Source organism: Cnephaeus nilssonii (assembly GCF_951640355.1).
Source record: "Cnephaeus nilssonii genome assembly, chromosome: 10".
Classification (NCBI taxonomy): domain Eukaryota; kingdom Metazoa; phylum Chordata; class Mammalia; order Chiroptera; family Vespertilionidae; genus Cnephaeus; species Cnephaeus nilssonii.
The window spans coordinates 75,991,339-76,006,823 of NC_137081.1; the positions used below are offsets into that span (position 1 = coordinate 75,991,339).

General features: G+C 44.6%; 1 protein-coding gene across 6 annotated transcripts in view; it reads right to left on the reverse strand.

Annotated features, from left to right (window-relative positions):
* Positions 1–10,628: 10,628 nt before the first annotated feature.
* R3HDM1 (R3H domain containing 1) overlaps positions 10,629–15,485 on the reverse strand; it is a 126,999-nt gene continuing 122,142 nt past the window's right edge. For 3 of the 6 annotated variants that reach the window (XM_079781900.1, XM_079781899.1, XM_079781897.1), the window contains 3 exons: positions 13,631–13,713; positions 13,138–13,222; positions 10,632–12,388 (listed from right to left, as the gene is read on the reverse strand). In XM_079781900.1, coding sequence (XP_079638026.1) covers positions 12,027–12,388; positions 13,138–13,222; positions 13,631–13,713 — 530 coding nt within the window. In that variant the 3' untranslated portion in view covers positions 10,632–12,026. Of the gene's footprint in view, positions 12,389–13,137; positions 13,223–13,630; positions 13,714–15,485 lie in introns of all 6 variants that reach the window. The other 3 variants (XM_079781901.1, XM_079781898.1, XM_079781902.1) reach the window with 2 other exon arrangements.

Genomic DNA, 15,485 nt, shown 5'->3' on the forward strand with positions numbered 1-15,485 from the left:
TTATACCTGATTTTCACTATTTGTTAATCAACATTTATTCAGAGTCTATTGTACATAAGATTTATTGGACATCAAAGATATAAGAGACTTTATCTCAGTTTTCTAGGACAGTGCTGTCTGATAGAACTTTCAACGATAAATGATTTTTTTTTTTTTTTTTAGAGGACACCCTCTATTGCTTGTGGAGAGGATATGATAGCTCCAGCTCCTGGGGTGGCTCCAAAGACTTTCATCACCCACCAACAGTGAAGGAAGCGTTCTGTATCTGCTCTGTTCCATATGATCACCACTCACCATATGGGGCTACTGAGCATTTGAAATGTGGCTAGTGCAACCGAGGAACTGGATTTCCATGTTATTTAATTCATTTAAATTTATTTAAAAATTAAAAAAACATTTAAAAATATTTTTATTGATTTCAGAGAGGAAGGGAGAGGGAGAGACAGAAACATCAATGATGAGAGAGAGTCATTGATTGGCTGCCTCCTGCATGGCCTACAATGGGGATCCAGCCTGCAACCCGGGCATGTGCCCCAATCTGGAATTGAACCATGACCTCCTGGTTCATAGGTCAATGCTCAACCACTGAGCCACACCAGTGGGGCTAAATTTATTAAAATTTAAATAATTTACTAGTTATATATGGCTAGTATTACCATTTAAATTTATTTTTATTATTCTTTTAATGTTTAAAATCTTCATTGTTGAAAGTATTACATATACCCGCACTTTCCTCCATTGACCCCCTTTTAGCCCACCCCAGCCCCTGCCCCTGGCCTTCACTACCCCATTGTCTGTGTCCATGGGTTATGCATATATGCATATAAAAATTTTTTTTTTTAGAGAAAGAAACATTGACCTGTTGTTCTGCTTCTTTATGCATTCATTGGTTGCTTTTTGTATGTGCCCTGACCAGAGATAGACTCCACAATCTGGCATATTAGGACGACACTTTAACCAACTGAGCTACTGGGTCAGGGCCTAGTATCTACTACTTTGGATAGCACAGCTTCAGGAGTGGGAGTAAAATGTTTACATGGGAGGATAACCAACAATCTCAACAGTACGTGATCAAAACCAAATATGCCACATAGTATAGTGAACACTGTGTTTTATGCAATTAAGAAAGGGATACAGAGTTTAGGGCATAGTCTCTGGAGTTCTAAACTGATCAAATAACTTATTAGCTTGTTATTTACTCTCTCCAAGCTTCATTAAAATGCAGCTAGTGATACTGTTATATCGAAAATCGGCGAGCTGGACAAGACGCCTAATGAGCCAATTAGTTAGGAGTCATCTTTATTGTGCGCAGGTTCAGAGCAGATTACCTCTGTCAAATTCTGAACGAACACAGGAGGGAGAATTTCCTTTTTATATCCTTCTAGTTCTTTGTGTAAGACAGCTTGTAACCTTGATTACATATCGTATCTAACAAACACCAGTCATATCTATACAGACAACTTGTAACCTTGAATACATATTATATCTATACAGACAACTTGTAACCTTGAGTACATATCATATCTAACAAACACCTGGCATGAGAATATTATCAGTATCAGCGTATCAGGCCCTTACGTTAGATGGCTAGCTTGCAAGGTCAGACAGTTAAGTTTATCTTTTCTATTATTTAAGCTAAAAAGCAAAGTTATTTTTACAGAATAAGAGACCGTGTAAAAATAACAGAGTTGACTTATGGAACAAGGGACTAGCAAGAAATAACAGAGAACTTCAAAACAGCAGTTTCCCCAAAGGAGGGATCATTACTATGCTTCAATCTAACTGCCTACAATGAACTAATGAGCTTCTTTCGAATACAACCACAAGCAAAATAAGAGTCCTGATCTCATGGAATTTACATTCTGGTTGTGGATAGAGAGGATATACAAACAATAGAGATAAAGTGATGTAGAAGATTGTGTCTGGGTAGCTACGTTAGTGGTGGTTAATAAAGGCCTCACTGTCGAAGTGACCTTTGTATGAAAGATAAAGGCACTGGTCAGGTAACGTTCAAAGGAAGAGCATGCCAGGTAGAGGAAACAGCAAGTGCAGATGTTCTGCAGCGGTACAAGATCAGAGATGTGAGTAGGGCTAGACCACCGTGAGCTCTGTAAACCAATGTAACCGCAGAACCAGCTCCACGTGGTCTCATCCTGTTTAACAAGATGATGAGTCTCTTTTCAGAGACAGCAGACCAAACCTGCCATCAAGCAAGAGCCCCAAGGGTTATGCCCTGCTGGGGGCTTTTGCCCCTCCCAGTGACTTTCCTGTTATTCTCATTATAGCTTTCACAAATAACAGCCTTCAGTTTCCAGGAAACCGCTTCATCCAGTTTCCAGTGCACCAGCTACACCTGGCTCCTCCTGCACTTGTGCTGAGCGGTTACTCTGACCCTTACAAGAGACATAAATATCCCGCTCCCCCTACTCTGCCTCGTTGATGCCATTTTGGTCTCAGCCCGTCTACTCGCTGATGTAACAATAAATTTGTAATTCTTTACCCCTTTTGGCTTCATGGGTTCCTCCTTTGGGGACCCTAACATTTGGTGCCAAAACCTGGGAGGGTTCCACGGGGAAGGAGAGCATTGCCCTGGCTTCAGTCTGCTACTCTGAGGGCAGTAGGCAGCAGCAGCTCAACCTGGGCTCACCTCCTACTTGGGTGACACGATCGCCACCAGCCTCCACGAGGCCTCCCTCCCTGACAGGCCCTCCTGCACTAGCCAAGGAGGATGCTGGATTGGGAACCTCTCCATCCCATTGCTGACCCCGCACTCAATACTGGCTCATTTCATCTCCTGTAAGTATCAATTGGATCACTCTTCCAGATTTCTGATTTGCCGTTTTCCATCTCAAAGACCTAGTGCTAGGCCAGAAACCCTCTCCAGTCCGGCCTCGGCCTCAGAATCAGTTTCCACAGTCTTCCTCATCCCGGGGATGCAACCATGTGGATCAGACTGTCTTCCTACTTCCGGAGCCTGACTAGAAGGGGGGGTCACCCTCCCACTAGTCTAGCTTCCCGGGTATCCCTTTGTTGCTTACCTCCTCTTCCTAATTTACATTATGGGGAATTCTTTTTATTTTTTTCTTTCTTTTTCTTTCTTTTTATTTTTTAAAATATATTTTATTGACTTTTTACAGAGAGGAAGGGAGAGGGATAGAGAGTTAGAAACATCGATGAGAGAGAAACATCGATCAGCTGTCTCCTGCGCACCCCCTACTGGGAATGTGCCTGCAACCAAGGTACATGCCCTTGACCGGAATCGAACCTGGGACCTTTCAGTCCGCAGGCCGATGCTCCATCCACTGAGCCAAACCAGTTAGGGCGTGGGGAATTCTTTTTCTGTCCCCCCAAAAAACACTCCTTTGGGATGTCTCCTCCATAATCTGAACACACCCAGCCTTTCCATAGAGGTCTGGCCAAAGCGCCTTATCTTCTATTGTACTGCCTGGCCACAGTATAAATTAGATAATGATTCACATTGGCTTGGGAATGGAACTTTCGGTTTTAACATTCTCTGGGACTGAGACAATTTCTGTCACTGCAATGGGAAATGGTCAGAGATCCCTTATGTCCAGGCCTTCTTTACACCTCAATCTCGTCTCTCTGTCAAACTTGCTCAACTTATCAAATCATAATTCTCTACTCAAAGCCCCCTTCCGCCAACCCAAGACCTTTACACCCTGAGGCTTCTATGTCCTTTCCAACCGGTCAGGTCCTTCAGACTCTCCTTTCAACCCTTCTGATCACTCGATTCTCTGATCCCCTCTGGGTCCCCTGAACCCACTTCCTTATGGTCCTTCTCTGACTGTCCCCCTGTTTTTGGATTCTACCCCCTCAACCGCCTTACCAAGCCCCCTCTTACTGTTCCCTGACCCCAGCCTCCAGCCCCTGTCCTTCCCCTCTGAGAGGTGGCTGGGGCCGAGGGTGTTGTCCAGGTACACATCCCATTTTCCATGTCCAACCTTGCACAGATTGAGAGATGTCTTGGGTCTTTTTCCATCGACCCAACCACCTTTACCAAGGAATTTGAGTACCTGACCCCGTCCTATGACCTGACCAGGTACATCTATGTCATCCTGTCCTCCTCTCTAATCCCAGAGGAGAAGGAGTGTGTCTGGTTAACAGCTCAGGACCAAGCAGATGCCCTCCACAGACAGGATGTGGTGGCCAACCTCATGGGTGCTGACGAGGTCCCCTGAACTGACCCGAGATGGGACTATCATGTTAATTCTCCAGGGCGCCGGCTCCATAGTCATAGGATCATCGGTTACATTGCCAGATTCCAAAAGGCTGCCCATAAGGCAGTCAACTATGACAAACTTAATGAGATCACTCAGGCCCTGACGAAAATCCAGCTCTCTTCCTCTCCCACCTCACTGAGGCCTTACAGAAATTTACCACCTTGGACCCCATCTCCCCAGAGGGGACCTTTATTCTGAACACCTATTTTACATCTCAATCGGCCCCCGACACATGCCACAAACTTTGCTGTATAGCACCAGTGCCTTCTTTGTCTCCCAGCCACCTGGACTGGGACTGCACCCTAATATAGCTCACCCCCAAATAGGCATTGCTCCTAATAATCAGTCCTTTAAGTTCCCTCTTGGACCAGGAGGGGCATTGCCCTCCTTGCCGGCCTAGGAATAGCTACAGGCGTAGGCACTGGGATAGGGGGGCTGGCAACCTTCCTCTCCTACTCTCAGAGCCTATCCGAAGACCTTGCAGATAACGGAGAGGAAATTGCCCAAAGTATTGCTACAGAACAGGACCAGAGAGATTCACTGGAGCAGTTGCTCTCCCAAATCCAAGAGGACTTGACCTCCTCACAGCTTAGAAAGGCGCCTATGCCTCTTCCCAGGGGAAGAACCAGTCTGCATAGTAAGGGAGGGGCCAAGGAACTAGTTGACAGGGCCTCAAAGGTCCGACGACAACTTGAAGAATCCTGGGGCACCTGCTACAGAATCTTAATTGGAACTCCTGGTGTTTACCTTTAGTTGGACCCCTCTCAATGCTCTTCTTGGCACTCATCTTTGGTCCCGTGCATCCTAAGAGCCCTTTCCTCCTTCCTCAAAAAAAAAACTGCATTCAGGCAATCACCGATAAATCCATAGGGTAAATGATGCTTTTCAAGACCTACACTGGATAGCATCCCCTCCCTCAATCACCGACTAATTAGGGACGTCTCTACACCCCACCTAAGCATGAAGAAGTTACAGAAGAACGAGATAGGCCTCCCTCATCATCCCAGCTTGCAGGAACCCCAGCTTATAGGAGTCCCAGTTTATGAAGAAAAAAGAAGAGAGAGAGAGAGAGAGAGAGAGAGAGAGAGGCAGGCTGGAATGTTTGGCACATTCTTGTGCTCCATTATGCTTTGCTTGGGGCTTCTCGCCCTCCCTGGAATGTTTGGCACATTCTTGTGCCCATTATGCCCGCTTGGGGCTTTTGCCCCTCCCAGCGATTTTCCTATTATTCTCATTATAGGTTTCGCAATTAACGGCCTTTAGTTTCCAGTAAACCGCCTCACCCAGTTTTCAGTGGACCACCTACCCCTGGCTCCCACTTGCACCTAATCTGACCGGTTACTCTGATTGACCTTTAGAAGAGACATAAAATCCTTCCCCCTCACTGATGCCATTTTGGTCTCAGCCCTTCTGCTCATAGATGTAACAATAAATTTATAATTCTTTCCATGTTTGGCCTCGTGCATTCTTCCTTCGGTGACCCTAACAATAACCACCAATCAAGTCTCTGTTTCCAAAAGTTTGCTTTTTTTAAGATTCTACATGAGTGAGATCAATCAGATCATACCATCTTTGTCTTTCTTAGATTTATTTTACTTCTCAGCATAATGTCCTCAAGGTTCATTCCTGTTGTCTTCAATGGCAGAATTTCCTTGTCTTTTTAAAAATATATATTTTTATTGACTTCGGAGAGAAAGGGAGAGGGAGAGATAGAAACATCAATGATGAGAGAGAATCATCAATTGGCTGCCTCCCACATGCCCCCCACTGGGGATCGAGCCCGAGACCTGGACATGTATCCTTGACCGGAATCGAACCCGGGACCCTTTAGTCCACAGGCCAACGCTCTATCCACTGAGCCAAACCAGCGAGGGCTCCTTGTCTTTTTAATGGCTGAATAATAAAAGGCCTCCTAAAACCTGATGTTGGGAGTCCCAGAATGTAATTTCTGATGCATTCTATTGGTTAAAAAAAAAAAAGTTATAGGGCTAACCCACAGCAGAAGAAATAAACTACACTTCTGTTAGGTCTGATAAAATAATTGAATCAATACCCCTCCCCCTGGGAACTGACCTTCAGACAACTTCACAAACGACATTCCCTTTCTCTTAGGCCACATTCCGTTTGCTAAGACCATTAACCTTCCCAGGATCCGGACTCTCCCAGAGAATTCCCTGCTGAAAAAGCCCGCCTAGAGTCCTTTAAAACCTGACTCCCCATCCCTGGCTGCTGGTGCCATTTTGGGGCTCAGCCCCTCTGGTTTCCAGATGACCTAATAAATTTGTATTCCTTACCACTTTGGCCTCGTGTGTTCCTCCTTCGGTGACCCTAACAGTTGCTAGGAGTGGCGGGATAGGGTGAGGAGCAGGAGAGTAGGAAGGGGGAAATGGGTGAAGGTAATCAGAGTACAAACTTCCAGTTATAAGTTCTGGGGATCCAGTGTACAGCAGGGTGAGTACAAATAAGCCCAGGCTATGCTGTTAGAGGGAAAAACCATGTTGATCTGTTAATGGCGAATGGCACTAGAGGTTAGACCAGTGATGGGCAACCTTTTGAGCTTGGTGTGTCAAACTTCGCCAAAAAACTGAGCATAACTCGGGTAGTGTGTCACTTTGAGGAAAAAACTAACTCCAAGACTCTAGTTGCAAATGTTTCATCCTTGGCATGCGGCCGCGTGTCATCAGAAATGGCTACGCGTGTCAGTGCTGACACGCGTGTCATAGGTTCGCCATCACTGGGTTAGACCTTGGTCCTTGAGTTTGGCTAAGAAAATAATTTAGAGCCAAGGAACTCAAATACAAGGGAAATTTATTTAGAAAGTCACAGGGGTAGCCTGGCCATTGTGGCTCAGTGATTGAGTGTCAACCTATGAACCAAGAAGTCATGGTTCGATTCCCGATCGGGGCACATGCCTGGGTTGCGGGCTTGATCCCCAGTGTGGGGCATGCAGGAGGCAGCTGATCAATGATTCTCTCTCACCATTGATGTTTCTCTCTCTCTCACTCTCTCTTCCTCTCTGAAATCAACAAAAATTAAAAAAATAAAAGAAGGTCACAGGGGTAGAAGAAGTGAGCTGTGGAAGAAGTTAGCCTGCTGGATTCAGGAAACAAGTTACAGAGGCAAAAGAAGGGCCCATGGACCTTAGGAGAAAGAAAGGCAATAAACAAACAAACAAAACACACACACACACACACACACACACACACACACACACACACACAAAACAAACAAGCAAACAAACAAAACAAAACAAAACAAAACCAGGCCTGGGGGAAGGAGAGGGGAATAGGCAAGTGCATGCTCCAGAGCGAGCAAGCAAGCACTGGATCCTTCATCTTGAGATTTTTTTTTTTAATCCTCACCTGAGGATATTTTTCCTTTCATTTTTAGGGAGAGTGGGAGAGAGAGGGAAAGACAGAGAGAAACATTGATGTGAGAGAAACATCGATTGGTTGCCTCCTGTATGTGCCCAATCAAGGTCCAGACGGGTAGAAGCCTGCAACCAAGGTAGGTGCCCTTGACCGGAATCGAACCTGGGACCCTTTGGTTCGCAGGCTGAAGCTCTATCCACTGAGCCAAACCAGCTAGGGCACATCTTGAGTTTTTTTTTTAAACTTATTTAGAGAAACATTGATTTGTTGTTTCACTTACTTATGCATTTATTGGCTGATTCTTGTGTGTGTCTTGATTAAGGATTGAACCCGCAACCTTGGTGTATTGGAATACTGCTCTGACTGACTTACCTGGCCAGGGCTTCATCTTGAGGTTTTTTATCTGTTTCTCAAAAGGCAGGGATTTTAGGGGTAGTATCAGGAGAGGATCTCAATAGAATATTCAGTAGCTTCCAGGTGTGTCCTTTCAGGTTAGTGGTCTCTACTGATTGGTCAGCACTATGCACAGGCCACAGGTCCCTACTTGGTGGGATCAGAGAAACAATTTTTTAGTCTGCAGCAGGAGAGAGGGATGGTGCGGATTAGATTCTTACTTTGTCATCAGCTCAGATGTCAAGCTAGTTATTTTAAAATATTTTTATTGATTTCACGGAGGAAGGAGAGGGAGAGATAGAAACATCGATGAGAAAGAATCATGGATTGGCTGCCTCCTGCACGCCCCACACTGGGGATCGAACCCACAATCCGGAATGTGCCCTGACTGGGAATTATGCTCAACCACTGAGCCATGCTGGCCAGGCTAAGCTAGTTATGTTTAATGACTATTAGCATCATGGCAAACACACTTTGTGCTCTAGATTCATACACCCATACCCAATATATCCATGTTCTTCGTGGATAAAGGTTGAAGTAACCATAAGCCATATTTTCAGCTCTCTTATAAAGTAGCAGCCGGTGTGGCTCAGTGGTTGAGTGTCGACCTATGAATCATGGGTTCGATTCTCGGTCAGGGAACATGCCCAGGTTTCGGCTCAGTCCCGTGTGGGACTTGCAGGAGGCAGCTGATCAATGATTCTCTCTCATTATTGATGTTTCTCTCTCCCTCTCTGAAATCAATAAACATATTTAAAAAAAATAAAGTAGAAGTGTAAACTTATTAAATGACTTCTGTTATTCCCAAAGAGGCTGCTGGAGTTGCTAATATGGGGTGGGACAAAGGCAGGTTTACACTTGTTCATATGGAAAATAGCAATAATAAATAATACAAGACTAAACTGTTTCACATACAACGCTAAACCTACTTTTGTCCCACCCTGTATTGGCACAGGTAACAGTAGCCTGTTTTATTCATAAAAGTACTCTCTGCTCCTAAATATGGTCAGTGCTCTGGGGAAAACCAGCCAGGGCTGTGGGACATTTGAAGCTATCCTTAGGAATATTTAAAGTCTGGGTTAAATCACATTTTAAATGCTTCCTGTGTGTGCTTTAGCATTTTTCTATAGGTAAAATCAGATTCTAGAAAAGGAACAGTGGAATAGTCAGGGAATGGGTGAACTATTTTTATGTGTGTATGGGGGAGGGTTGGCAATTTCCTAACTAATCCCATGTGATTATCAGGGAATGGGGGTAGTTGTGGCGGTGGCAGCCAAGAGCTGACTTAACAATAGCCTCACTGATTTCTTACTTATTTCCTCTGAGCAGATGTCAACTCTTACAGGGTAAACTAAGGATCTTTTAGGATTTAATGTACAGCATGGTGACTATAATTAATACGGTGCTGTATATTTGAGAGTTGCTAAAAGATCTTAAAAGTTCTCACCACAAGGAAAAAATTGTAACTATATGAAGTGATGTTAACTAGACTTATTATGGTGATTGTTTTGCAATACTAGTATATATACAAATATCAAATAATTATGCTGTATAACTAAAACAAATATGTCAATTAGACCTCCATTTTAAAAAAGCCCCCCAAACCTACTCTTAGGTTTACTAGGATTCCTACTGCAGAAGTTAAATATTCAGAAAACTGAAATAAACCACAGGGTTGTGGGATTTTTTTGTCTCCATCCCAATTCACGGATTGAATAATTCTTGCGGCAATGCTGATCCTAATTATGTTTCCTCAAGATCTTCGACTCTAGTCAAAAATTATATTCAACAGGCCTTGAAAATTATTTTCATAATCCTTACTTTTCCCTCTATGTATAGCTCCTTAGTCTGACATGGTTCAAAGGCAGCTCCAACTTCTGCCCCCAGGAACCAAGTGTGGCTTTGCAAATGCTTTGGCATGCCTGAACATCTGTGCTGGTCTGATAACAACTGCTGCTCCTGAGCGCCGCCCACTCTGGACTGCAAGCGAACCAGGCTCCAGGCAAGTTGTATAGGACAGACCCTCGCAGCTTTTGTGTTTCCCAGCACTTTGCTTGGCTAACAAATAGGGAAAGCTTTTGATACAGCATTTGAGCTAATCTGGACAATTGGATGATCAATATATTGGCTAGGAACACAAACTCTTTAACCAAACAATATTCTATTTTTACTTAAATAAGTACTAGAGGCCAGTGCATGAATTTGTGCATGGGTAGGGTCCCTTGCCCAGTCCCGATAGGGGCTAATTGGGGGCCAGCTGGCTGGGGGAGGGACTGAGGGAGGTTGGCTGGCCGTGGGAGTGCAATGGCCACCAGGGGCAGCTCCTGCATTGAGTGTCTGCCCCCTCCCTGGTGGTCAGTGCATGTCAGTGACTGGTCAACCAGTTGACCGGTCATAACGGTCACTTAGGCTTTTATATATATAGATGTTCATACTCAAATTGTCTATAGTTGATTGGCATTTTTTAAATATATATTTAATCTTCACCTGAGGATTTTTCCCCCCCATTGTTTCTTAGAAAGCGTGGAAGGGAGGGCTGGAGAGGGAAGGAGAGAGAGAGAAACATCAATTAGTATGCACCTGGAATGGGACCTGAAATGGGGCCGGGGATCTGAACCTGCAACTGAGGTATGTGCTCTTGACTGGGAATCAAACCTGTGACCCTTCAGTGCTCAAGCTGGTGCTCCAAACACTGAGCAACACCAGCAAGGTATTGGTATTACCTTTATGAGAGAATGAGGTGACATAAATGGTACCCACTAGAATCACTGCCACAGAGAAAGTGATGCTTTGTAAAACGTTTTGTAAGATGAGGGGTTTACTACACAATGCAATATACAGATGATGTATTATAGAATTGTACTCCTGAAACCAACCTATAACTTTATTAATCAATGTCACCCCAATAAATTCAATATAAATGAATAAATAGGAAAAAAGCAAAAATGAGGGGTTTACTGTCTTTCATCTTTAAGTCTGAAATTAAAATCTGCAGGACAGGTTAGGTCTTTATTACTGGCACTCATTTAAAAAGGTGATTTTAATTTACAAAAGACAAAGTAGGTCTATATTTGTAAACATTTATTCTCTTGAACTGAAAAAGGCTTGCATCAGCACACGTTGTACAGCCTTTCAAATTACACAGAATTGAAAAAGAAGGTTCCTTGTAATTAGTGCAATGAATCTTTGATGTCCAGTGATCTGCTGCAAACAATGAAAACAAACTTTAAACTGCTTAAGAAGTTTCCAGCACTCATCAAATGCATTTCTGTAGGTGACAAAAAATCCACGAGGAGGGGAATGCAAATAAGTGGCATTTAGTTATTGGAAGGGCTTAAAAAAAAGTATTTTCCAGCCTAGAATGATTCCTATTCCCCTTTGAGTCTAAGTGGTTTGCTTGAGAGGCATTAAGAACATAATTTACTTCACACTTAATGGTCATACTACCTAAATGAATAAGGAAAGAACCCACTGAGGGAATTCTGTGTTTTCTGGAAATTGTTTCTGTGTTTAGAGATACAGGGGAAGAGTAATCTGCTTGTGGGCTCTCCTTAGTCACCCTTCAGCCCCTCAGAAAGACAGCAAATGGTTCTGACTTGGTTATTCCACTCCTGTATTCTTTTCCCCCAAATTCTATGTTGGATCACACTGTGCTGGCTGCAAAAAAGAAATACAGGTTGCAACTAATTGTAATAATTTTGAAGAATAATTTGCTGTACAATAGAGCTTTGGATCTGATACAAGAATTCAGAAATATAAAACAAAATAACTATAAAAGTCAGGAGACATTTGAACAGCATTTCCTCAGAAAAAGCTGTGACTCCGATGTGGATTCCTAGTCACTGGGGTGCAGTATGGATCTCCCCGCTTTGCTGGAACACTGGCCTGTCTTCAAAAGCTGTTTCGCCCTGACCACACCCCCTAGGAGTCTCTATCATGTTAACAGGAGCTCTGAATACCAAGCCAATTAAAGATGGGAGAGCACAGGGGAATCAAAAAGGCCCAGGGTCCAAGGTGACTGTTACTGAGAACTCGCCCTTTCCAAAATGTGAAAGTCATAGTGCTTCTTGCTTGTTCTCAGCTTAAATTTGTTAACTGAGTTAATTTGTTTCTTCAATGCAATCTGTGCAGCTGAGATGGAGGGGAATGTGGCTAGGACGGTGTACGTGGAGGCCAAGTCAATGGGTTTAGAGCGTTCAGAATTGATAGTGCTGTCCCCGCTGCCACAGCAGAGCGGGTGACGACGCAGCTGGGACTGGGACTGGGGGTCCCGCAGCCACCGGATCTTGGCGCCAATTTTAAAGAGTTCCCCAAAGAGTTTCTCGGCTTCCATGCGAGTTATTCCATCTGGTAGTTCAGTAATTTCCAAGACTTTTCCAACAACTAGAACGGAAAAGGTGTAGGATTAACAATCCCTGTTACTGAGAGAGGCAAAATGTACTCTAAACCCAATATGACATAGAAAATAAACAGAATTTTCTAAAACCATTCAAATCCACAAAAGTATAACTGTTACGATAATCTTTCAAATCATCCCTATGTACCACCTGGCAAAAAGTGTAGAGCTAATGGTGCCAACTACCCATTTCAGTCTTCACTGACAGCTGCACATACACAGCACAGCATTGCACAGTGGCTCCTCCCAATGAGGTGTGTGCTGGGCAGCTCCCTGCACCTCACGTTCCTAGTGTAAAACAAAGATAGCAACACTTGCCCTACGCACCCAAGGAAGCTGAGTAGAAAGTTAAAGTACCTATTTGACAGCACTTTGCCACAGAAGGTGACATATTTGTTCATTCCACACTATCTCCATATGGATGTAAGGGCTACTTCCTTTCTCAAAGAATAGAGGCAAAGAGCTCATTCTACCTGTACTTGTCACACACATCGTTTCCCTTTGGCCCCGTCACCCCTCCTAAACCCAACCTGTACCTTACTATGCTCTCAAACTTGAGATGAAATAGCTCTGAAAGCATATTCAAGCACCCTACATTATAGACGGCATAATTCCCTATGACCTTTGCAGGACTATAGGGAGAGGAAACCCCATTTCTGTGCTGGGGTACAGTTTAAAAGACTGCTGAAGTGGTCAACAGTTTGTAGAAGCACATCCAGCTGCCTCAGGGACACACCTGCTTCTCCTGCGCCAAGGTCAGTGGATGCAGCTTTCTTAGCTTGTTTCCTTCCTCGGTTTCCATGCCTGTTGCCAGACTGACCCTGAAAACCCACAAACAGATGAGAAATAAGGTTAATAATGATGACAAATATGTTTGTAGTGTTTAAACACTTAATACCTAACCATACTCAGTCTGGGTTTTGTATTTCAGCAGAAAAATTCAATCCTAGGCCTCCTGAATTCTGCCTTTGTGGCAGTGGCCCACTATGACCAGTCACTTTCTGGGCTTTCCTGAGCAAGCAAGCCCTGCACCCAGCCCACCTGGAACACTGCCCAGCCAAGCAGCACCACTGTCCCCTGGCTCTGCTCTCGATGAGGCAGTGACAACACTGAGAAATCCACGGCTGAGGCAGGGAACTCTCCCTGTGCAGTGCCAATAGGAAGGCCCAGGCCTGCACTCAGCCATAGACGTAGGATGCTCTACAAGGTCTGACGGCCGGCACTCTCACCTGTTGGGGTGGCAAGTGTCCATGCAGAACAGTAGGAGGGTTGTACTGCAGTGGTTGGCCAAGTAATGGATACCTGGCATCTCCTGAAAGTCAACAGAAACATTTTTATATTTTTCTCTACTCAGTTATAAAATACTTCCTGGAGTTTTCTAAATTGTCTCAGTTCAGAAGGTATTGACATAGTTTTAAAAGAATTAAAAGTTCCAAATATCCTTTAAAAAGCTGGGGTAAACTTCTCAAAGGACTAAGAACTAATAAAAGTGGTTATGAAGGAGGGAAAGTGGTGGGAACTGGGGTGACAGGGGATAGGATAAAGAGAAACTTCTCTTTATACCTTAACATTCCATATGAAACCCACCAAAATGACTATAAATACCCCCTCCAACCACTTGAGATGCTAAAATCCACATTTTCTCTAATGATTAACAATGAATATAACTTACATTTCAGAAGGAAAAGAACCTGAAAAAATATTAAGCTCCCTAGTTCCCCAAATTCACTATTAACTATTATAAATATTTGCACGCATGTATCCTACCTAATAAAAGAGTAATATGCAAATTGACCATACCTCCACTACACCCACAGGCCACACCCACCAGCCAATCAGAGCGAGTATGCAAATAAACCCAACCAAGATGGCTACAGCCACAGAGAGCAGGAGGGAGGCTTGGGTTTCCCAGGCAACGAAGGAAGCCAAGCTTTCCGCCTGCTCTTGCCGGCTTAAGCCTCCACTCAAGGCTAAAAAGTTTCAATTATAGAAGGTAAACAAATCCAAACAGAAATGGCGGCAGCCACGGAGCTGGAAAGAGTGGGAGGCTAGGGTTGCCCCCGGCAATGGAAGAACCAAAGCTTTCCACACACCCTGGCCGGCCCAAGCTTCCGCTTGAGGCTACAAAGTTTCAATTATAGAATATACACAAACCCCAAAAGAAATGGCTGCCGGCCGCGGAGCGAGCAGGAGGCTTGACTCCGCTCCAGGCTACAAAGTTTCAATTGCAGAAGGTAAATAAATTCCAGATACCAGGGCCTCTGCTTGTGTCGCCAGGGGACATGACTGGCCTGAAAACCACCACAGGCCCCTTGCTCAGGCTGCCCCACGCCCCAAAGGAACCCCCACCCTTATCTGGGATACCCTTCAAGGCAAACCAGCTGGCCCCCACCTGTGCACCAGGCCTCTATCCTATCTAATAAAAGAGTAATATGCAGATTGACCATCACTCCAACACACAATATGACTGCCCCCATGTGGACACAAGATGGCCACCACAAGATGGCCAGCAGGGAAGGGCAGTTGGGAGGCACCAGGCCTGCAAGGGAGGGCAGTTGAGAGGGAACAGGCCTGCAAGGGAGGGCAGTTAGGGGTGACCAGGCCGGGAGAGGAGCGAAATTGGGGGCAAACAGGCTGGCAGGGGAGCAGTTAGGCATCAATCAGGCTGGCAGCGGAGTGGTTAGGGGGTGATCAGGCTGGCAGGCAGAAGTGGTTAGGGGCAATCAGGAAGACAGGCAGGCGAGCAGTTGGGAGCCAACAGTCCTGGATTGTGAGAAAGATCCCAGATTGGAGAGGGTGTAGGCTGGGCTGAGGGACAGCCCCCCCTCCGTGCACAAATTTCGTGCACTGGGCCTCTAGTTTATATATATGCATACAAACATTGTTAAGAGTCTTAACCAATAGGGGTATTTACACTGTAAGCTTTCTTTAAAGTTCGTATTTTTTTTAAAAAAAATATATATTTTATTGATTTTTTACAGAGAGGAAGGGAGAGGGTAGAGAGTCAGAAACATCGATGAGGGAGAAACACCGATCAGCTGCCTCCTGCACACCCCCCACTGGGGATGTGCCCGCAACCAAGGC